Here is a 25,003-nt window from a genome sequence, read left to right on the forward strand (position 1 = left end):
AACTGATAGCCAGAAGCAACAGATTCTCTGGTTACACCCTGGTCAAACCATGTTAGATGGAGATCAGCCATGTTAGATGGAGATCTACTGCCTACATGAAACAAGAATAATGATACGCTTTTTAAAAACTGTAGTGTCTGTGGAGGCTAGAAGTGGAGTTACAAACCATTATGAATGGCCGTGTGGGTTTAAGAATTGAACTGGGTCCTCTGGAAGAGCAGCCAGTGCTCTGACCTGCTTGCTACTCTAACTCTCAAGGCCCAATGACACTCTTTTTAAACTTACTTCTTAAAAAAGCAGACATAAGATTACACAGTAATGTTTTGCTAAAATCACTGACACACTCATGGTAAAATGTGTAAGGAGTTTATTATATCAGCTCTCTTCTAAAATTAAACTGACATTTTAATAATTTAATCAAAACAAAAACTGCTGACTTTCAGGACTACAAACTGAATTAAGACAGCAGAGCTACTCACACGGAGAAATACATTCTGTTGTGTAATCACTTAATTAAACTGAGAAATAATTATAAAAATAGGTAAATTTTCATGAAAATATTTCTTTTTATTGTATCTTAGGAATTCTTGCTCATGTCCACAGACTGTCTGACATCCGCCACTGCCTCGGGCACACGAACAGTCATATTGTCCATAGCCTTGGTCAGACAGACTTGGCAGCCCAACCGTGACCTGCAAAGGAAGGAAGGAGGTTCAGATTAGCATTGGATACAGGTCATTCACAAGCCTGCAGTTGTTCAGGATATTTTTATACTTTCTTGCCCAAAGCAGTTGTAGAATTTGCTAATCTTTTAAGTTTTCATTAGGCCAAGGCAGACACCACCATCCATGCCAATTAGAGGCAGCTGAGGGTCAGCACCAAACAACGGTGGTGGCAGCACCTGGAATTCCAGCACTGAAGATGGAGGCAGGTCAGGAGTTCACGACCATCCTCAGCTACACAGAAGTAAAGAGACCATGCTAGGATATGAGATCCTGCCAGACAGTAACAACAAAAGCCTTTAAGACGAAGGAAATTCATAGACTCAAACCATCAACTGTCAGAATGTATTTCCCCCATATTTTTAACATCTCTGAAATCAAAGTCCATGTTAAAGCCAATGGCATTTCACAGTCACTGCTACAGTGTGAGGTGGTTTCTGTGTCAGAGCTGTGAACTTTGTTGCAACATACACACCAGTATCACCAACTGAGTTAGAGAAGTATGTTGATTCCAAAATGGTTAAATTCTTTAGCCCATTTGAAATAAATGCAAAAGGATTATAGAACCCAAATCACCAGCACTGGAGGAACGCAGCAGATGCAAATCTGTGATCTGTTATGGGAAGACTGACCATCACTCCATTTTCTTCCCTTTCTTTCACAAAATGGCACCAATTGTGCTTTCCTCAGACATTTTCAACAATGTGGTGCATGTGTATGGCTGTGTTAAATGACTTCTCTAAATGCATACAGTACATCACTGAAAAGACCCTACAGTGCATATTTTAGTAAGCAGCACTTTTCTCCAGAAGTACACGAAAGTACGTGTTGAGTTGGGATTGGTGGCACGTGCCTATCATCTCAGCTACTTAAGAGGCTAAAACAAGAGGACTGCAAGCTGAGGGCCAGCCTGAGCTAAAACAAGAGGACTGCAAGCTGAGGGCCAGCCTGAGCTAAAACAAGAGGACTGCAAGCTGAGGGCCAGCCTGAGCTGAAGGGTAAGAATCCCAGCTTGGATTTAACGTCAATTCAGTCTTAAATTTTAAAAAGTAAAGAAAGGGTTGGGATATAGCTCAGTGTAAAGTACTTTCCTAGTATGTGCAAGGCCCTGGGTTCAATTCCCAATACTGAAAAAAAAAAAAAAAAACCAGTTGCTCTTACAATAAAACTGTCTTTGACAAAGCATGTTCTAAAGGCATTGGCTTCCTTAATGGATTCATCAAAAATACTGAATGTATAATGGTAAAATTTTCTACCACTAAATGTCAATGGTACAGTACTAAATGTCAATTGGTGTACCACTAAATGTCAGTGATTATTCTACTAAATGTCAATGGGTACACTACTATACGTTAGTGGGTATACATAGAGTACTCGATTCAATGCTTTCTTATTAACACCTGATACATGTTGGGCACAGGAGAGATATTCACAGGAAAGCACAGGATTTAGAGAAAACTAGCCAGTGGTCCAAAATCAGCACTAACAGTGTATTCAGAGGCAACTTTCTATTATTTCCTAACCTCATCATCAAGATGGAGAATAAAAGGCTTCCTCGAAGGACTGCTGAAAAGACTGACTGCTAATGTCAACAATATGGAGTGAACTTTCAATCAGACAGATGAGGTCAGAAAACTCACTGATAATCAGCATGTGAGACTGTGACAAACGTCACACAAACAGAAAAAAATGAAACCCCTCTGAGGAGAAAGCCATACTTCTGGTCAGGGCAGATGGTGTCTGGAATAGACTTTGAAGGGTGGGTAAGATTTAACATTTAGTAAGAAGCAAAGGAACTTGAGAAGAGCATCTGAGGTGAAGTAGGTGCTTCAGTTTTGCTGCTGGGAACCATTGACAAGGACAAGCAAAGGGTGGGGCGTGGCTCAGTGACAGACCACTTGCCTAATGTGCAAAAGTCCCAATCAATCCCTAGCACCTTCCTCTGAGGGAAAAAAAAAAGAGAGAAAAAATTACATGGAAAATTATAGTTTAAAAAGTAGCCAGAGCAACACATATAACTTAGATATAGTGAGGCACCACTAGAGAGTCCTGGAATAAGAAAGCCAATTTAACCATAGGGAACTTCGATGGTTGGGAGAAAAATAAACATCACCTCCCATCAGTAGTCCTTCACTATGGAGTTAGGAACAGCCTTGACAATACTCAATTATGCGTGGAGCTCTATCTGCAAGAGCAAAAACCACAGCAAGGCAGTACAGACAGATTTCACAGGACTTGGGAGGCCTTAGTGACACAGTCGGATACCCCACATGTTCACATACGATGAGTAAGACAATGCTACACTTTAAGGAACTATTAAAAGTGAATCTACTGTCGGTGAGGCAAGGCAGAATACTGTAGGCACAGTGAGTGAAGAGCAAGTACACCAAGGGCAGGAGACCGTCTATGGGTCAGGGCAGCAGCCACAGCAAGCTTGAATGTAAAAGGTATGATGCTCCCGGAGTGTTAGTCTCACCTCCATAAGAGGGAGATAGAGGCTAGGGACATAAAGGCCAGGGACATAGCTGACTGACAGACAGGGTGCTTTGTGTAGCATGGGCAAGGCCCTTAGCACCAAATCTAGACAGAACAGAAAATAGGGAGAGATGAACTATAAAAGGAACACACTGAAATTAATAAAACTATTATCACTATAATTGCTTAAAATTTATTCTTAGTGTATGAAACCTAGTTCTTGTAAGCTAATAAAGTTTTTAAGAAGTTATTCTTCATTAAAATAGTAAAATACAGTTAAACAAAACCCACTCTCGGTAAGTAATAAGCCTCCTTAATTATGCCTTGAAACAGTAACTCAAGGACAAGCCTTCCTTGACTCTAAGACTGGATAATTAAAAAACAGTATCACTAATGCCACCTGCTACTGTGAAGCTCACCGTGTTTAAGAGAAACTCTACCTACTAATTAATAAGCTCTGATTAATTTACTTTAATATACACTTAGAAAAAGAACTACTCACCTTAACATAATTACTATTATATATTAAGTTTCTTTGAAAACTCAGTTCTCTTAGAGAGGTAAAAATTTCCACTATAATTCTGTTCAATTATCAAATATGTCTTTCAAGAATACTATAAAAAGCATTCCATTTAATTCCATCCTATGAAATTGATAAATATTAATTCCTGGCATAAAAATAGACTAAAGAAGATGTATTAGGATTTAGGAATTATATTACTATCAATTAATTCTTTGACTTTTGTAAAAGGAAAGTTTCATGGGGCCAAGTATGGCCAGTGAAAGAAAAGTGCTCCCAGAGGATGTTCAGACTTCATGACTGTTCTCTACCTACAAGGGCACCTCTACTCAGGCTGCAATCTTAGACCCACAGGTATAGAATGCAGATTTCCCAGCTTGTCAGCAACAGTGCAGCAACCTTAAGTAAGTCTTACCTGACAGGTCAGGCATTGTGCCTTACTTATGCCTGTATTCTCAGCACACGTGAGTGTGAGGCCACCCTGATCAACAATTCAGATCCTTCAAACAAAATCTACTCACCTGGCTGTGAGTCCATAGGCCAGGTCAAGCATGTCATTCTCCTCATCGGTGATGGCATCTAACTTCTCATAGATATGATCCTCAAAGATAAGGTGACAGGTAGAGCAGGCCAAGGTTCCCTCGCAAGCACCTGTAAGAGCAGCAGACACTCAACATGCTGTCCACTGCAGCAGTACACACCTGGACACTCTGAGATGCTTCTCAGTTTTAGAATCAGCTACAATACTAAGTGAAAGGGTTTCTTTACTGAAGAATCATGAGTCAGGAATAGGTCCCCCAACCCCACATGCTGTCTGAAATCACTCACACAGTACTTCACAAACAGGCAATGTGAGGGGACCATGAAGGACATACAATCTTAATATTAAAGTGTATCCACGTTCATAACTGAGGCACACATACGCATAAAGATGTACTTACATACATACATATATATCATATGCCCAGAATTCACCTTACCTGGAGAGCCTCAAAACAACTGATAATGACTTGTGTTATCTTAGAGAAAGCAACCACCCTACACCTAAATAAAGTTAAATATTCTTCCCTCTCAATCCTCTAAGTAATCAGGTCTAACAAGCAAGATATTATAAGACACACCACAGATTTAAATAATGTGATTATTTCTTTTGTCCCATTTTTAAGTTATATTTATTCTTTTTTTTTTTTTTTTTTTTTTTTTTTGGTTTTTCAAAACAAGGTTTCTCTGTGTAGCTTTGCACCTTTCCTGGAACTCGCTTTGGAGACCAGGCTGGCCTTGAACTCAAAGAGATCCGCCTGCCTCTGCCTCCCGAGTGCTGGGATTACAGGCGTGCGCCACCACCGCCCGGCCTATATTTATTCTATATCTGAGTGTTGTGTATGTATGTGTGCATGTGCACCATGTGGGTCTCAATGACCAAACTCTGGTCACCAGATGTAGTATCAACTGCCTTTACTTCTGAGCCATTGCTGGCTCCTCATCCCACTTTCTTTTTTTTTTTTGGTTTTTCGAGACAGGGTTTCTCTGTGTAGTCCTGGCTGTCCTGGAACTCACTCTGTAGACCAGGCTGGCCTCGAACTCACTGAGATCCACCTGCCTCTGCCTCCCAAGTGCTGGGATTAAAGACGTGCGCCACCACTGCCAGGCTCCTCATTCCACTTTTAAACGTTAATTTAACAGTTATTTATCAGTTCCTATTATGTGCCAAGCACCACACAAAGGAAACTAACAAAATCATGTCATCCAAACAAATCAAGACAGACTCTAAGAAACAGCCTCAGACTTCATTTGGCAATCTCCTCACAAAGAAATCCAACTATATAAACCAGGGCTTCCTCAACTTTTCCACTCATGACCTATTTTCAAGTGAGAAATTTTTAAGTGGCCACAGGTAAATAGGTAAATAAAACAGGTACATAAATCAAACACACAGTGATAATAATCATAAACAAACTTTATTTTAAAGCAACTACTTGGTTGCTTTATATGTATATATAAACATTTGTATACATATATAAACATTTGCACGCACGCGCGCGCGCACACACACACACAGAACCTTAGTTTTTTTTAAAAGTCATTTAAAAGCAATGATAGCCTCAGGAGGGCCCAAGTAATGAGGCACAAGAGTTGAGCATCTGAGCTCTGGAACCAGATTCCCCGCCTGCACCACCTCCTCTGTGTACTCTGTCACGGCAGGCTTCTCTACTCTGTGTGCTTCAGTTATTTCAACAGTAACTATACCAACTTCACCTGGAAGCTACAAGAATCGTGAGTATAAACGGATGTATGTACAGGCAGCATTGTGATGATCACTGGCAGGTTGTGATGATCACTCTTTGGAAACAGTGAGAACCTCAGGCTGCTGGGGTGGGGGCCTGTATCAATCATCTCATCCAGCATTAGCGCTGCATGCTACAGTACTAACAGACTGGCAATATGTGCACAGTGGTGCAGCAGAGGCAGGACTGTTGTGTCACGGGTTAGCCAACAACTTTCTCATTGGATTTCAGTCTGGCTTCACAAAAGGGATGCCATGCCTGGTACTGGAAGCCTGGCTGAAATCACAGGTGACAGGAATTTACTGCTGGTGTTTTGCTTATTGGTTAAGCTGTCAAACTCTAAATATTGATGTTTATAACCACTGGTCTGTGTTGCTCTTGCTCTCAACTTTGGTGGGAAAAAGTTGTTTTTGCTTTTTACTTGGTTGGTTTTTGTTTTTGTTTGTTTGGTTGTTTTTTTGTTTTTGTTTTTGTTTTTGAGACAGGATTTCTCTATGTAGCCCTGGCTATCCTGGAACTCACTTTGTAGACCAGGCTGGCCTCAAGCTCAGAGAGATCTGCTTGCCTCTGCCTCGCAAGTGCTGGGATTAAAGGCATGTGCTACCACCGCCTGGTGAAGCTTGTTTTTGCAGTGGGCAGGAGTGATTATTGCAGAGAACTCACAACTGGTCAAAGTGCAATATAAGCAACCATAAGGCTCAGGGAACACTATGAAAGACAGGACAGAATGTTAAGCGTTGGTTGAGAAGGAGGAAAGCTGTGAAATGCCGACATCTGGACATGACACAGCCATTGCACACATCAACTCACAGAGGCTGTGATTACCTGCCCAAGATCACACCAGTCAAAATTCCAGCATGGATGGAGAAGGGGCCTCTATGGCCCCACCCTTGGCAGAGGAGCTACCGGCAGTTGATGGTTGCTGAGAGATTCATGCTCTTTGAGGACATGACACTGGTAGGTTGTCCAGACCCCAATGGGTTGCCCTACACCCATCACATATTAGCAGCACTAATTGGGGGGGGGGGGGCCTTGGCCAAAAGAAGGAGGACATGAAGTTTAGAGGAAGTCAGGGTAGAGGACACTAAAGGAAGTTAGAGAGTTGTAGGGACAAATGGAGATAATAAAAGTACACAGTGTAGATATATGAAATTTCCATTTATGAAATTTGAGTGCTGCTGACAGGAAGCTTCCTACATGTGAGTCTTGTATTAGGGTCATTTTGTTCACTTATGATGCTAACAATACAAGGTGGGTCACCCACAAACACCTACCTTTCCTAAATGAAACTTAGAATACAGCAGTGTGGTAAGTTACATATTGAAAATGAAATGATGTATAAGCATAGTTTCCAAAGGCTGATGTAGCATATCAGAAAAACAACAGTAAGCATAAGGGCAAGCAGAAATACAGACCTCTATGAACAGTACAGGGACCTCTTTTCTTGAATAGTCATAAAACAGGCATATGAAAAATTCAGAAGAAAAAGTTTGAAATGATAAGCTAGATAAATTTAATCACAGATGTGTAACTGCCCCCAAGTGGCAGAATACTGCAACACACAATACTGAAAAGATTATCTATTATCATCAAAGTTGGTAGAAAGAATATTTATGCACTGTATTGTTTTCCAAGTTCACAACTGTCCATTTGGATCCACTTATTCACTCATTCCTTCATACACAACAATGACTAAATTAAGAATGACTGTATCCTTTACCGAGTCCAATGGAAGAAGGACACAGGAGTGAATAAATGTATTACTGAAATGTGGGAAATGCTATGAAAGGATGGTCTGGGGCAAGGCATGGGACAGACCAGACAATGACAAACTGTTGCAGACTGGGTACTATGCACAATGTAGTTTATAATGGGTTGGGAGTAACCTGAGGGACACCACTAGGGCCTGGGTGGTTGGGCAAAGGGGGATTCCTTTTGTTACCCGAACCCAACACCTACATCCCAGAATCCAGTCCTTCCTTCCACAGCATCTGTCATCATCGTCTATGTGTTCCCCACACGACACAAGGAACTAACACAAGCAGACTTAGGAGACAGAGAAGAGTAAATAAGCATCTGTGGGTGGGAGAGGGGGGACAACAGAGGGAAAAGTGCACACCAAGTCTCAAAGGTGTGAGTTCAGTGTGAGTTCAAGCTCCTAAGAGGTCAACATGGCCAAAACAGGAAGAAGAAAAATGAGAAGCGGAGGAGAGTGGAAGAGCAGTGGGAGGGCACATCCTGTGTGGCCGTTAGGCCAACTCGGAGTATGGACTTAGTCCGAAGTGCAATGGGAATCCTTCATGGTTTCAATCAGAGCACTAACATAGCTGATGGTCAGGTGTGTCCTGACCATCACCCCAGCTACAGAGATCAAGACTGGAGGCAGGTTCACAGGTCCAGTTATGCAATGGCTTACCAGAGCCAAGGAATAAATACAAGGATGGAGGCAAGAGCAGCTACTGGAGGGGTCCGTGAGGATAGGTGCCGATGTGCTGGATGCACAGGAAACAAATGCTGCTCAGGCTTCGACCTGCAGTAGTTCGACAGTGCTCACTACTGACACAGGAAGTGCTGGAGGAAAGACTGCTGGAGAAGGGTGGGGTCAAAAGCAGTTTTAAAACACGATTTTTACCAGCAACAGGGTTCAGTGGGTAAGGGCAATTGTTGCCAAATCTGACTGATGACCTGAGTTTATGCTCATAATGCACATGGCAGAAAAGGAGAACTCCTCAGCCTTCCACATGTATTATAGCATGTGTGTACCTACACTCACACACAAATGTTATACACATATGGTGGAGGGGATAAATCAAATGTTAAAAAAAATCAAATACTTCAGTTTTAAATACCTTTGGGATTTCCAAAAAGAAATGTAAAGTAGGGAGTTGAATCTGCAAGTTTAAGCTCAGAGGAGAAAACTGAGCCAAAGATGTAAATTTAATCTCTATCAGCATTTAGGAAGGACTTAAGGTCACAGAAAGGATGAGATCACATGGGTAGATACTTACTGCAGAAACCATGGACTCAGTCATGGGCAGCGCTCAGGTGTTTGAACACATGGACCCTGGGAGGTGGCACTGTTTGTCGGGGAGCGGGGAGGGGTGATGGAACCCTTAGGAGGTTTATGCTCATAATGCACACGGTGGAAAGCCTTGCTGGAAGAAGCATGTCACTGGGTCATGTGTTGAGTTTGCAGCCTCCACCACTTCCAGTTCACTCTGCTTCACATCTGTGGTTGAAGATGTACTCTCTGCGCTTCCTACTATGGCCACCTGCTGCCATGTCTCCCTCGCTATTACGGACCTCCCACCTGCAACTGTAGTAAACCAAGATAAACTCCTTCTTCCATAAGTCACTTTTGGTCAAGGATGTTTTTATCACAACAGAAAAGGTCCTGATACACTTGGATTGACTCATTTGATCTTTACAGCAACCTTATGGGGTGTATACTAATATTGGCTCCATTTACATGTGAGAAGACAAGGTAAGAAGTTAGGGCCCTAACCCAAAGTCACAATACTGTGAAAGTAGTGGAATGGACAGACAAGCCTAGGCAGGAAAACTCTACTCAACCACACCAAAAAGGGCTTAGGGGGAAAATACTGTTTCAACCTTGACTCACAATATTAATTTAATTTTACACAAACACTTTATAAAATAGATAAATATTTCACAGCAAACCCCCTGTAAAAGAGGTTGTGTTTTTCTATGTTTTATTATTTCTTTATTTCTCCAAGATGCTAGTTAGAAGCCAATAAACTGGAGCTGGGAATGTATGCCTGGAGATTAGAGGGAAAAGCCAGCCATTATAAGCAAACACAAAAGTCATGCAATGTTAGCACACTCCTTTAATAGTGTGTGCACTATCTGAAGATGTCAAAAGAGGGCATAGATATCCTGGAACTGGAGTTACAAATGGTACTGAGCTGCCATGTGGATGCTGGAAGGTCCTCTGTGAGAGCAGCCAATGCTCTTAGCACTGAGCCATCTCTCTAGCCCTAGACAAAGCTTCTTCAAGTCTGGGTCATGACTCCATCTGGGGTCACAAAAACTGAACGATTTACAGCAGTAAAATGTTCCTGAACACAATGACAAAAAAACCTAATTTAAAATCAGACCATGGTGGATCTGAAGTGTTTCTGGCAGCACTTGCTGGTGCTGTATCCTGTGACTTCACTATAGCCTTGGTTCTGAGCATGCAGCCTGCAAGCACTGCACTGTGTACACCATCTCACCGTGTAATGCCAGCAACACTGTCTGAAACGCCCTGGTTCGGAGTTGAGACTGCTGTATGTGACGAACTACAGTGCTTTGTTTCTGAAACTGTTGGTTTTTTGTTTTGTTTCAAGACAGAGTTTCTCTTTGTAACTTTGTGCCTGTCCTAGAACTCACTCTGTAGCCCAGGCTGGCATCGAACTCACAGAGATCCACCTGCCTCTGCCTCCCGAGTGCTGGGATTAAAGGCGTGCACCACCACCGCCCGGCTCTTTTTTTTTTTGTTTCTGAAATTTTTTAATTTAATTGTTTTATGTGTATAAGAGACTGCCTGAATGTGTGTAAATGACATATGTGCCTGATGTTCACAGAGGTCAGAGAGGGTGTTGTGAGTCACCATGTGGGTGCTAGGAACTGAACCCTGGTCCTCTGCAAGAGCAAGTGCCACTGAGCATCTCTCCAGCCAAACATGCGATCTTTCTACTGTGTATACAAACTTCTCTGCCCTTATAGAAACAAAATGGTTTAGACATTAAAAATAAAGGCTTTTGATTTTTTTCTAGCACTGTTCTACAGCATGTAAATACCAAACTAGTGTATCTTTGGATTTATTTTTCAATTTAAAAATTACTGTTTGAGTTTCTGACTTGAGTTTCATCTTAAAAAAAAAATGTTTAATGAATTCTGGCTTGGATTTGGACAGAATTACCAACATTTTTGAAATGGCCCTAAGCATACTTCTGCCATTTTGTGCTATATATCTATAAGAAGCATAATTCTCATCACTGACAACAAAACACTAGGACACTCTAAAAAATGCTGAAGATGTGTGTCCTACAGAATCAAATATTCAGTCAAGAACTAATCAAATATTAGTTCTTTAAAGCCAGGCGTGGTGGTGCATGTCTTTAATCCCAGCACTTGACAGTTCAAGGCCAGCCTGGTCTACATAGTGAGTTCCAGGACAGCCAGGGCTACACAGTGAAACCCTGTCCCAAAACACGACCCCAATAAAAAATAAATAAAAAGATTTAGTTCTTTATATAAAAATAAACAAGCATCTATTTGGTTTGAAATAAACTTACAATTTATTACCAGTCAATGTTCAGTTTGTATAACTATAAACTATACACCAAGGTTGTATGAAAAGTCTTGAACAACAAGGAGCTATAACTGGAAAGGCCCTAGGAGCCCTGCACTGGACTAGCACTTTTCAAACTTAACATGCACCATCCAAACTGAGAGAGCAGCTTCAGCACACACTGCTAGGCTGGCAAGACAGACTGGCTGGTAAAGACGCCTGCCGTCAAACCTGAAAACCTGAGTTTGATCCTCAGGACCCACGTGGAAGGAGGACAGACCTGACCCCATAAAGTTGTCCTCTGATCTCCACACATGTGATGCAGCATAGGCAAGCCTGCACATAACTATGTGAGTGCACACACACACACACACACACACACACACACACACACACACACACAAAAAAAAAACCAATAAATAAATAAAACATTGCTGGCTAGACTTCCTGAGTCTCAAAATCTGCATTTCTCAGGTGATAAAGATGGCAATGAGCCAAGAATCCTCAGAAATGAACCATTTAGACACAGCCAGTGCTTCCCTGAGGTATAATACAGAAGTGTGGAAACACCAGCTTTGTACGTGTGGTTAGACAATATGGTCAGAAGTAAAGAAAAGAAAACTTTCTACACAATCCTTTTTTTTTTTAAGAGTAAGTTACCCCTCCTGAGAAGGTGAGATGACATTTAAAATGGAATCAAAGCTATTCAAAACTGCTCTATGCTATGGCATTTACGACCTCTGACCTGTGTCTGCCACCTCCCCGTACTCTCTGGCTTGCAGCACAGGTGGCACAGAGTTGGCAACAGGCCACAATCGATTTCGGAGCCACACGGCTATTTAAATTCTTTTCTAAAAGTAAACAATAGTGTCACTCGATTATTCATGTTATTATTTTTAATGTTTCTGGGAGTATGTTTCTGCCTGTGTGTATGTCATATGTGCGCAGGTGTAGGAAAAGACAGAAGTGGGTGTAGGATCCCCTGGAGCCAGAATTACAGGCAATTATGAGCCAACTGGCCTGGGTGCTGGGAACAGAATTCAGATCCTCTGAAGAGCAGTATGGGTTTTAACCACTCAGCCATCTCTCCAGCCCCTACTCTCTAATAATCTTTAACAAATAAAAAAATTTTTTAACATGTCCTAAATTATAATATTTACTTAGAATGTTATAGTTTAAAAGTAAAAACAAACGAAGAAAAAACCCTGTAACTTATTCAGAAGTCTACCTTGGAAGTTTCAGGAACACTTACCAAAACCATCAATATCCAGGTTATTTTCAATCACAACGTCTAGCAGAGAGTCACCGACCTTGCCCGTGGTCTTTAGAGTTGCACCATCACGGTTCTTGAAGTAGACTGTTATCTTATCTTCTGAGCTGAGAAAGGAAGCAATGTTTCAATATTTTTAGTAATTTCAAAATATAACTTAAAGGCCAGGGAGATAGTTCATCAGATAAAGTTCATCTTGCCATGAAAGCCTGGCCACCTGCATTGGATTCCTGGAACTCATTCCAAGATGTGGTTATCTGACCTCTACATATGTGCCATGGGTGCCCACAAGCACAACATCAACATAACTCACACAACAGTAGCAAATAAAGAAAAAATTTTAAATCATAACTTAATCCACAAGGTCAAATGAATAAACACACCTGTAGGAAGAAGAGAGCACAAACTGAGGGTCTAGCCTTCTACCCCATCTACAGAGGGCAAGCTCTATCACCCTAAAAAAAATGAAAACCACTTCCTGACCCAGCAAACTGGTGGCTTCTGGAGTTTTGTCTCCCCACCTGTCACAGATCTGTGAAAACACTCAGCAGTCATTACCACCCAGGAAGTCTACTGGGTTTTTTCGTAATAGCAACAGTGATTCTGGTCTGGTTTCCATGCCAGGGATGAAATCCAGATCCTTACACATGCTAAGTACATACTTGACCACTGAGCTACACCCTCAGTTCATGAAACCTATTTTGCTTTCGCAAGCTCTTAGAAAAACAGTATCTCTGTGACCATGGCCCTCAGAGACAAGTTCAAGGTTGTCTGTAGTCAGCTTCATAAAAGCAAATCATTCTGCTAGCCACAAGGTCACTACTGTGCAGGTGTCTGGTCGTGAGATTCTGACCATGAGAGGCAGCTGTTTTACACTTTTGTGAGTCTTTGAACATTTCATTTTAGTCCATATGGTGTATTCAAAACTAACTGAATCTTGGAAAGATGTACACCACTGCATGTGTTTTACTATGTTATCTATCATCTAGTAAGCCTAAATTGCTTTCCTTTCTACCCAATATCATTAAAACGTGGGAAAAGACATTTTACTAGCACCTGGAGCTTTCTCCTCCGTTCTCAGCACTTAATTAGTTATAATTTTTAACTACTATCAATAGATGGCAATAGTTACCTCCCCCCAATAAAAGTCAACTTCCCTAGAAGTCAAAGCAAATAATTTCAGGGCTAGAAATATCTTTCAGAAGTGCAAATCCAATCATCTAAATTCACAAATAAGTCAGATGAACCACCCCCAGTGGATAATGCTGTGTTACCATGACACTGGATAAAAGGACCCTTCTGAGTCAGGTGGTGGCACATACCTTTAATCCCAGCACTCGGGAGGCAGACCCAGGCTTATCTCTATGAGTTCGAGGTCAGCCTGGTCTACAGAGTGAGATCCAGGACAAGCACCAAAAACTACACAGAGAAACCCTGTCTCAGAAAAGAAAAAAAAAAAAGGATCCTGCTGATTAAAAAATCCCATCTTAAAATAACAGTGAAAGCTTTCATCACTTTGTATAATGAATATACACTAATATTTTCTAAATGAAAGAAATGATACAAAAAAATTTGTGCATGTGCCTTCAAAAAAAGGTCGATGCTCCCAAACTTCTTTTAACTGGGGGTTGGGGAGGCCTTTAAAAACAAATATTTTTACTTGCCTGCCCCCCAGCATATGTCAGGCTCCACATGGTCAAAAGACAGAAAAAGAGATTTTTTTTCATGGCTTCAGAGACAGGTCAGGGCAATGCTCTTCCCAAACTGGGCTCTGTAAAACAACTATCCTGACAGAGGAATTGTGACTCTAAACTACTCAACAGCTATGCTCTTTTCTCGAGGTAAAACAGTTGAGGATGACAACAGCCCTCACAGCTAGGAGATTCTCTAAACACAAATTAAAAAGGGATGTAGAGGGCAATGACTTGGGACAGTTGGACTCCGTAGTAAAATGGAAAGTTTAGGAATTCATTTATATATTATTAAGACGAATGTGTGCACCCCCCCACACACACACACACACCACACATACATACACACCACACACCACATACAGCAGAGGGATGTTGACATTTTCAGCGCGGGCAACTGGGTGGTTCAGTTTAACCTAGGGTTACTGGGATTAAGAGAAAGAGCTTTGTGGAAGCTGAAAATGAGCTCAAATTTAGAACTTGTTTGGCTTTTAATACTTGAAAAACCAAATGGGACTGTCCCCAAACCTATGGCAATATGAATCGGCGAGATGTAACACAGACAAATGCCTGGAAGCTAAGCTACAGTAAAGAGGGATGTTTATGGAATCATTCAAAACCAGGGGCGTTAGGATTGCTGTTCTAGGACACACAAGAGCTAAACTTACAACAAAGGAATTTCAAATCCTTTAACATCAGCCTCTTGTCAAGGCATTTATCTTACAATTTTGACAATGTACAAAATGCCTAAGCCACGGGAGAACTCAAACACAGACCAGTAACTTTGATTTAAAACTCAAAAAAATTCTTTCTACTGCTAGGAACCTGGACTGTTACTATGTACTAGAGCAATGGCTCTCAACCTGTGGGTCTCGACCCCTGTGGGGTCAAATAATTCTTTCACAGGGGTCACATATAAGATATACTGCATATCAGATATTTCATTACAATCCATGACAGTAGCATAATTACAGTTATGAAGTAGCAACAAAAATAATTTTATGGTTGGGGTCACCACAACATGAGGAACTGTATTAAAGGGTCACAGCCTTAGGAAGGTTGAGAACCACTGTACTAAAGGTATGCAGCCCTAGTTAACAAATGCTAAGATCAGTAATTGATTCTAAAAGACAAGGAAGGAAGCCAAATGAGAGGGAAAGGTGATTCTTCAAGTGAAAGAGCAGAGACCCTAAGCCAGAAGACACATCTTGCTTCTAACATGTACTTTTAAGGAAGTGACCATGGAAACCACTCCTATATACAAGTAAGAGAGTAGTGACTCCACCAAATAAAGCATTAAAATATTTTTTTTTGTTTTACAGAACCCTACTTATCCTTGGCTAACTTCCAATACCCCATGTACCTAAGGATGGCCTTGAACTTCTGAACCTTCTGCTCCACCTCCCAAGTGCTGGGATTACATGTATATGTCACCTCTGCACACTTTATGTGGTGCTAGGGATCAAACAGGGCTTCACATACTACTAACTGAGCTACATCCTTAGCCCAGGATCAAACTGCTTTTAATTTAATGAATTAAACAGTTAAAATAGAGGAAATTTATGGAAATACTTGATACACATGTACATGACCAGAGTTAACTTCTGTCTGTTCACCCTCAATGACTGACGGGTCATTTGTACAGACCATCCCCTGAAACCCCTTCTAAGAACAAGGTAAGATTTCAAGTAGCAGAATAAATGTAATTCTTCTAAACCTTCATCATCAATTAAATGGCTGCTTGCTTTGTTCAACCCCAGCAGACAAATTAACAAGGTAGGTCTCCCCAGGCTTAACGAGGTAAAGCAGTGGTTCTCAACCTTCCTATTGCTGTGACCCTTTAATACAGTTCCTCATGTTGTGGTGACCCCCAACCATAAAATTATTTTTGTTGCTACTTCATAACCGTAATTTTGTACTATTACAAATTGTAATGTAAATATCTGTGTTTTCCAATGGTTGGGTGAACCCCTGTGAAAGGGTCATTAGAACCCCCAAATGGGTCGCTACCCAGACAGGTTGAGAAGCTGCTCTTACCCTTTCACTATATAACCTGGGGCACTAGCACAGGGAAGGGCCAGTCTATAGCTCCCTCCTTCCTCGTCACCTTTGCTCTCTGAACTGACTCATGACAGCACGAACTAAAGAGCTAGCAGCTGTAGTACTGCAGCAGCTCACATGCCTGACACTAAAGGAGACCTGGCTACAGCCACAGCACTATAAGAAGAAAGACTGTCACCTGCTAGTCGACACAAAACCTACTCAAGGTCTATAGGCCTGGTTTTGCTAACTAGTTAATAGGAAAACTTTATGCCCACTCACCTACCTATCTACTTCACAGGATTGTCTTAAAAGTACAGTGAAATAATATATGTGAAAGCCCTCTGTAATCAGATTGCTGCAAAATGCCAAGTATTATGTCAGGGTATTTGGAAATAAAAGCTTCTCAATAGTCACTTAGTGAGAGCTTATATAGATGTGGAAATTGAAACTCAGCTTCTAGAATTGCTGTCCAATACAACTTTGGATTTAAACAGGAATGTCTTATATTGGCAAAGCCAAACACAATAGCTCACCACATGCTAAATACTTGAAATGTGGCTAGCATAACTGCAAGACAGAACCATAAATATTATTTAGCTTCAATTTTCTTAATGTTCAATAATTACATATGACTGGGAGCTGCTGTGTTAACAGCAAGAGTTTGGCATAATAAGAGCTGGAAAAACCTACTTGAAGCTCCAATGTCTGTGTCAAGAATCACAATATCCAACACCTAATGACCAAATCATGGGAACCAATTTGCAAAAGTATATGTGCTCCCTTAAATACTAGTTACACTGAATATGTTCAATATATGTCACAATTTAAATCCAGAAAGCATCTGCCATAGAAATTGAGGCATCCACAGGTGAATAGTTGGAGGGACCAGGGGAAATAGGACAGAATGGTCCTCAGGATTTCCTTCTCACTTCATGCAAAACACACCGGGGGGGGGGGGGGGGGGGGGGGGGGGGATTTCCCATTTCCTGCTATACTCTATTCTGGAGTCAAACAAGTAGCAGGGATCTCTATGATCAGAAGTTCTCTGAAGAAGTCGTATCTGTGTTGAATATTCTGCAGACAATACACCAGACACAGACATTCCTGGTTGTGAAGAGATGGACTGCCACAGATCTAGAAACAGCCAAAATTATCTTCGGTTATCATTAACACCCTTCATGGTCCTGTATCACCACACACTGTTTCTGAGCTTTATGATTACCAAGTACTTAAGTTTGGAATGTGTTATCCTAACAGACCATCAGCTTGCAATCCTAACACTAAAGATGTAAGATAGGTTCAAAACTCTGTAATCTATTTGATATTCCCTCATTATATTTGGCAAATACATTGATTTGTGACTTTCTTTGGGCCTGTGACTACAAAAGTTGAGCTGAGTTCTTCCACAGAGGAACATACCACTCATGGAAACCTCTATCTGTGTTTCTAGACCATGGGCACTCATGTTTGGCTTTGAAGAAACTCTCATCGTCCCTCTGAAGCAACAGCTGTTTTGCATTGACATTGACATATAATTCAACATGTCGTCACACTCCGAAACTTTAAGTAAATTTTATCTTTAGTATACCTAAGGGGGCCGTGCCTTTAAAAACAAATATACCCGATACAAATCTTCCACCTATGGGGATCTCTCAATTCTCTCAACATTTACAACAGAATTCTCTATAGTATGACCCCAAGAACTGTTGCTAAGAGGCACTCGATTACTGAGCCCTCATTTTCAACCAGGCGCAAGACCAACGTCACCTGCACGGCGTCATTTATCCCTTAAATCATCCTGTAAGGGCAACACTGTTATCGTAGGTCTACAGGGGTTGAAGTTAAACCAGTGCGAGTGGAAACCCTACCTTACCTAATTCCCACTAGGCATACGTCCCCTAACCCTTCCCTAGCAGGAAGGCAGCACAAAAGGCCAGCCTGTGCTAGCCTTGCCAGGGGAGCAACCACGACGGTACGATCGACAAGGCCACCCCACCAAGGAAGTCCCGGGGCTAGTGGCCTACACCGCCGGGGCCAGGTCCCGGAACGCTGGCGTCGGGAGGCGGAAGGGAGCCCCGGGCGGAAACGCAGGCCGCGGACGGACGCCGGTACCCCACCGCTCGCCGCCGGCGCCTCACCTGCTCCACGCGCGCGCAGACACGCTCAGCGGCCGCCCCCGCCCGGCCTCTGCGGGTACGCCGGGGCTCGGGGTCCACTGAGGGACGGCAGTTCCCGCGCGGACCCCACAGGCCAGCAGCCAGCGGCGGTCCAGGCCACGGAAAGCGACGGAGGAGCAGGCGGCGCGCAGGAGTCGGGCGCCCGGAGCGGCCGCCATAGCCCGGTCGGAAGGTTCCGGGTCCTGCGATGTCCTGCGCAGTCCAGAGGGTCCCGCGGGTCCCTCGCGTCCAGCTACGGGGCCGACTGCACTCCCCGGAGCACCCAGCCTGCTCTATAACCCGCGTCTGCGCCCGGCCCCGCCCCGAGGCTGCCACGCCTCCGCGGGGCGGGGCCGAGCCCGGCTCCAGGGAGCCGGTCAGGAGTGTTCACCTTGAACCTCTTCTGCCGTCAGCTCTGCACTCTGGAGCAATTACTTGTCAAAGACTGTCCAAAAAGCCACCAGGTTAACTGAGCTGCCTTTGTTCCAGTCCCTCAAAAACAAAGAAAAATATCGCAGTTTCCAAAACCTTTAGAGTTCAAGTTAGGGCAAAAGGGATCTAGGTTTTTCCAACCCAGGACCGCAGAGAGGTTTTTTTGTTTTGTTTTGTTTTTTGTTTGTTTGTTTGTTTTTACAAAGTTTTAGAATGCCAATCGACAATTTATAGAGAGTCATAGATAAAAGCGTGTCTCATAACGAATAATTCGTTATTTAGGGGTGCTGAAATAATGCTCGGTGCAGGTAATAATGCTCGGCCTGGACTGACAAACTGAGTATATAAAACCTTGAAACTTAACAGGAAACTTTTTTTTTTTTTAATGAGTAATGGCTGGTAAGTTGTGAAAGAGTCTTTGAGGTCAGACATTCCAACCCAAGTCCTAGGTTGATCAGAGACCTTGGATAAATTATTCTCTGGGGATAACAGTTTCCATAACTCACGGATAAGTTCACATTCAGGGCCGTTGTGGAGGTTAGGTGAATAAGAGCAACGAACTGCGTCACAAACCATAAGTGATAATGCATCATCTTGAGCATTCCTGATAAAGTGCTGAAGGACAGAAGCACATGTTGCAAACAAGCTAAACATAGTAAAAGATTACTTGAATATTCAAGCTGGGGTTGGAGACAGAGCTAAGAGGTTAAGAATACCGTTGCTCTTGCAGAGAACCTGGGTTCAGTTCCCAGTAACCACAGAGCAGCTCACAACTGTCTGTAACTCTAGTTCCAGGAGATCCAAAACCCTCTTCTAGCCTCCTCTGGCACCAGGCATGCACATGTATGCATATATTTAGGCAAACACATTTGGGAGGAAAAGTATTCCTCAAGAGGCTGAAGATGTGGCTCAGCAGTTAAGAGCATTTCCAACACTTGCAGAGGACCTCAGCTCGTTTCCCAGCACCCACTGTAGTTGGCTCTCCATTGCCTATAACTCAAAACTCCACAGGAATCCACCGCCCTCTGCTGGCCTCCACAGGCACCTGGATACATAAATCTTTAAAAAAAAAAAATCAGTCTGAATTTACCTCCTCAAACATTTATCTTTTTGTTGTTGTTGTCATTTTGATTTGGTTTGGTTTTTCGAGACAGGGTTTCTCTGTGTAGCTTTGGAGCCTGTCCTGGAACTCACTCTGTGGACCAGGCTGGCATCGAACTCACAGAGATCTGCCTGCCTCTGCCTTCCAAGTGCTGGGATTAAAGGCGTGTGCCACTACTGCCCGGCTACATTTATCATTCTTATGATATGAACTGTAAAACTCCATCTAGCTTTTTGAAATGTACAGTGGGTTGTTATCTACTGTTATCTCACTGTGGAACAGCACACCAAGCCTGACTTAACATCACAGTATGCATCTTTATGTACACGTGTGTGCATATATACATACATAAAACCATCACATGAAATCCCATTAGTACTTATGGTTTTCTGTGTTTGTTAAAATTATAAAGAACAGAAATTTGGGCTTTGGAGAGATGGCTCAGCAGTCAAGACTGAATGCTGCTCTTACAGTGGACCTTGGTTTGGTTCCCAGCACCCACGCTGGGCAGCTCACAACAGCCTCTAATATCAGTTCTAAGGGATTAAATGCCCTCTTCTGGCCTCTGTATATACAAACACAGAGAGAGAGAGAGAGAGAGAGAGAGAGAGAGAGAGAGAGAGAGAGAGAGAGAGAGAGAGAGAGAGAGATCATAAATTTTTAAAAATGAAAAATAAAACAAAAGCAGAAATCTATTGTCTCACAGGTTTGGAGACCGGGTAGTCCAAAATCGAGATGGCAGCAGGTTCGGTGTGCAATAAGAGCCTGGTCTCTGCTTCCAAGACAGCACTTTGTTACTGTGTCCTCCCATGAAAGAAAGGATTAAAGCAAAAAGGCCTACATAGTTCTATTAGCCCTTTTATGAACGTAAAGCCGCCATCCTATTCCCTGACCAGCCTTGGGTTGGCAATTAACTTTCAAAGTAGATCTTGGAAGGAACACATTCAAAACAAAAGCACTGTCCTCAGCCCCATCTTTCCCATGAACTCAATCCTGTTCCTCCCAACAGATGAGCTCATCTCGCACAGAGAACACATTTGGCAATGCCTTTGTTGAGAGCTGTGTGAGGAACTTCCACAGTGTTTAGCTCAGTCATGGATGCTGGAGACATGCTAGTGAGCAAAACAATCCCTGCTCTCTTATTTTAGAGATGAGAACACTAAGGCCCACTGTAGTAGCAGGTGTTCTTGGTCCTAAGTCCAGGGCCTAAGTAAAAGAAACTATAATTTTATTAGTCTTATGGTTCTTAACTTTATATTCAATAGTAAATACAAAATTCTACATGAGCCATGCAACATTACCTAAGCACAAAAGGGTTTGTGTGTGTGTGTGTGTGTGTGTGTGTGTGTGTGTGTGTGTGTGTGTGTTGCTAGAGCTCAAACTTCAACCTGTGCAATTTCATTACAAAAAAACCACCAAGATGATTTCAAACCCAAATAGCTGATAATATTGATGAGTGAATTCCATACATTAAATAATACGTAACTTGCATTAAATAAATGCCTTAGTGTCCACAACCTGTGTTGCTTCCAATGCTTATTTATCTCTGATGTTTTTTTCTTTTATTTTTGATATTATAATATAATTATGTCTCCCTTTCCTTCCTCCCTCCAAACCATCCTGTATGACCTTCCATATGTATATGGAAAATATATATACAACATAATTCTTTGTTGATGCTTTGGAAATTTCACATCATGCACCCCAATCCCACTCACCTCCAAGTTCCTCCATATCAGGCCTTCAGCCCAAAAGAACCCCCCCAAATTAATTTTTTAAAAAAGTGCCTTGCTCCTCCATCTTTCCCACCTCTCCAACACCTCTTCATTCTCTCTAGTGGCATTGGGAGCTGTGGTGTCACACAGGACACCCTTTTGTCCAATCATCCCCACCCACAAATGTTCATTGCAATGAGACCTTGGTCTGGTTCAAGGCCTCTGGCCTCTGGCACCATCATTACTGGACCCTCGCCGAAACTCCTTTTGGGTATCATGTTGTTGAGTCATGGATCCTGCTACCATTATTCCCCAGGACCAGTCCCTTCATGTATTGCAGCAGGTCATAGATGGGGTAGATGTTAGAGTGGGCCAACCCAAGGCCCAGGATGTGGGTCTGGGTGGTAACTGAGCTGGTTAGTCTAGGCCAATGGGACCACTCCCCTCAGGCGAGGAGTGGAGCTAGCTCTCCTAGGCCCATGCCATCAGGGCTAGTTCTCTCAGGCCCATGGTGAAAGGTGGGGCCATCTCTAACGAGTGCCCGGGTTGCGGAGGAGATGGGGGGGGACAGCTCTCCCATGAGGGGCAGGGCCAGCTCTCCTGCTGCAGTGTCCAGTGAGGGGCTGAGCCAGCTATCCCAGGGCCAGTGAAGGGCAGGGCTAGCTCAGGACAGCCCTTCGATTTCAACATGCCAGGTTCCTACGGCTCCCTGTGGTAACACAGGCCATGGATATCAACACAGACTCCAGCTGCAGCAGGACCACTGACCCAGATATGGCCCTCGACACCCTGCTTGCTCTTTCAAATTCACGTCCTATTTTTTTTTATTGTTGTTACATGTATGTATGTATATGTTTATGTATATATACTCTTAAATAATTTGCTCAGTATGAATAATGTTACTCAGATGTATGTCACCAGGACTGATCATTTAGTATTAGATAACCAGTTGGTGTGCTCTTCCCGGGAAAAGTCCTTCTCCCACTCTCAGAATTCCTTAGTTGCTTGCATTTTTTGTGTAGGGTTGAAGCCTCGTGGGCTTTCCCCCATCCACGTTACCATGTCTATTGCTGCTGTCTTTGTTCAGCTCATGTTTAGGCAGTCACGTTGGTGAGACTTTATAGATGTAGTTTCTGACATTAGTAGGAGACACATTCTCACAGCAAACACCCTGTTCCTCTGGCTCTTAGAATCTTCCCACCCCCTTTTTCACAATGTTCCCTAAGCCTTAGGTGTGGGAGGGTTTTGTAGTGTATCTCTTGGAACTGGGCTCCACTGCTCCGCATGCTGACTGGTTGTGGTTTTCTATACTAGTCTCAACTTGTTGCAAAGAGAAGTTTCCTTGATGAGGGGGGAGGACTCCCCTTATCTATGGATGTAATGACAAATGTTTAGAATGTGGTTAGGAACTGTGCTGGTTATTAAAGAGATGGTAGTAGTTTCTCTTCCAAGATCCATGACTTCACTTGTCCTGGGCAATTAGTTGGGTTTCAGCATCAAGCATAGTCCCTCCTTTTGAGTGAGTCTTAAGTCCAATAAGAGAGCTGCTGGTTACCACCAAGGCATGCAGACCATTGCTACACCCTTAGGGTTATGGTGCCATGCTGATTGTTACTGTGGTTCATAGGCATCATAGCTAGGCAAGACTGTTGGTGGCTTTCCTCCTTTAGAAGCTTACATGGCACCTTCTGGTACCATGAAAGCTAATCCTTAGAGAGAAGTCATTCAGGTCAGTTCCAGCTTAGGGGCCGTTATGCCCTATGTCTGAAGTAGATGGGACTTAACTTCCACCTCTTGAGGACACCAAGGACAATTGCAATAGGGTATGTGTTCGGGAAGACTCTTGGACAGCCCTGACCAACAACTCAAAAGAGGGGCTTCTCATGCCTGGTATTGGGGTCTTTGTTAGGTGGTCTGTGGCTCTTGGAGGGAGCATTGTCAGCACAGATGAGAATTTTTCATTTAAACTATGTGTGTATACTTATACACAGAATTATAAACATCACAGGGTTTTTAGATAAATAGTTTAGATGAAAACACCTCTACTGTTCTTTTTACCCTCCTTTTGTATTTATCTCCCCCTCCATAATTAGACCCCTCTTTTTCTCATTTCCCCAAGCACTGTACTGCATTTCTCTCTCTATTGATCCCCCACCCGATTCCTCAGCAATGGTCCCTTTTTTACTTTCCTAGTTTCTGCAGTTCTTCTAGGATATATATTCACACATGATGTTTCTTTACAAAAATTTAGCACAAAACATGCAACAAGTGGACTTTAAGTTTTCCATTCCTATGAAGTATTGCTACCTTGGTGTATCCCGTCCCTATTCTTGCTATAATAAATGTACTGTTTTGCAGTTCTGTAGGCCAGATTCAGTGAATTACTATGTCTCACAGGCCAGAAACCCTAAACAAGGATCAAGGTTAAAAGTCAAGGTACTCCTTTCCAGAAGGTGAAAGACAGAATGTTTCTTTCCCAGTATTCCCTAGCTGTGGAGTCCTCATTTGGCATCTTCCAGGCCTTTCTTCTTTCATCATCTCTCTCTGCCCAAAGCTCCTCTATTTTTAAAGATTCCAATGATCAGTTTGAGCACATCCTGACAACCCAAAGTAATGGCCCATCTCAAGATCTATGCTGAGAATTACTAAGAAGGCCAGGAAAATACCATGACAGGTTCCTAATAACTCAGTTAAAAACTAGGCCTCAGTTCCTGCCTCTTGAAACTGAACAGACAGTTTCTGAGGAAGCCACAAACAAAGGGCAATCAATCACCAATGCCCTGGACAGCAAGGACGAGGGGAACTGCACATATCAAACCTGAGCCAGCCCCCACGGTATCTCAAGGCAATACCCAAATAAGGACAGAGTCTGGGACTTTGCCCCAAATGGAAAAACTATGCCTTAGCCAATCCTTGCTAGCCCTAACAAACCAGGAACGTACTAATATGATTGCCACTTGCATAAGCCAGTCCTAGATAGAATAGCCTCACTGTCTTTAGAATTACTTTAGCTGTGTGTAAAAGGAGCCTGCAAGCTTCTCTTGGGGTCACCATTTTGCCTTTATGTCAGATGTGCAGCCCCAGCATGCTGGAACTTTTTACTCTCAAGAATTAAATGCTCTTTCTGATAGCATACATGTCAGATGGTCTTTTGTGAAGCTTCTCTGGGACCTTAACAATTACATCTACAAAATCCGCTCTGCCATGTTCAAGACTGTATTCACAGATTCCAAGGGTTAGGACTGGTCACATGTGAAGGGCTATCACTCTGCCTGATATTGGCTTGAAATATCAAG

The 25,003-nt window shown here is 42.7% G+C and overlaps 1 protein-coding gene across 1 annotated transcript; it reads right to left on the reverse strand.

Annotated features, from left to right (window-relative positions):
• Positions 1-350: 350 nt before the first annotated feature.
• Positions 351-18,788, reverse strand: Fdx1 (ferredoxin 1). Its single transcript, XM_052760325.1, has 4 exons — positions 18,441-18,788; positions 12,551-12,675; positions 4,239-4,368; positions 351-692 (listed from the first exon to the last, which is right to left on the reverse strand). The coding sequence occupies exons 1-4, from the start codon at positions 18,635-18,637 to the stop codon at positions 578-580; spliced, it is 567 nt and encodes a 188-aa protein (XP_052616285.1). The 5' UTR covers positions 18,638-18,788; the 3' UTR covers positions 351-577.
• Between the last annotated feature and the right edge of the window lie 6,215 nt (positions 18,789-25,003).

This window comes from Peromyscus californicus, unplaced genomic scaffold (genome assembly GCF_007827085.1).
Source record: "Peromyscus californicus insignis strain IS unplaced genomic scaffold, ASM782708v3 Scaffold_11__1_contigs__length_118956290, whole genome shotgun sequence".
NCBI classification, from domain to species: domain Eukaryota; kingdom Metazoa; phylum Chordata; class Mammalia; order Rodentia; family Cricetidae; genus Peromyscus; species Peromyscus californicus.

Bases quoted from the DNA above. Each gene is read 5' to 3' on its own strand.
- Fdx1 (XM_052760325.1), bottom strand. From the start codon at position 18,637: ATGGCGGCCGCTCCGGGCGCCCGACTCCTGCGCGCCGCCTGCTCCTCC. The intron at 4,369-12,550 runs GTAAGTGTTCCT...CTGCTCTTACAG, and splicing joins CCTGGATATTGATGGTTTTG to GTGCTTGCGAGGGAACCTTG. The intron at 693-4,238 runs GTGAGTAGATTT...CTTCCTTTGCAG, and splicing joins GCCTATGGACTCACAGCCAG to GTCACGGTTGGGCTGCCAAG.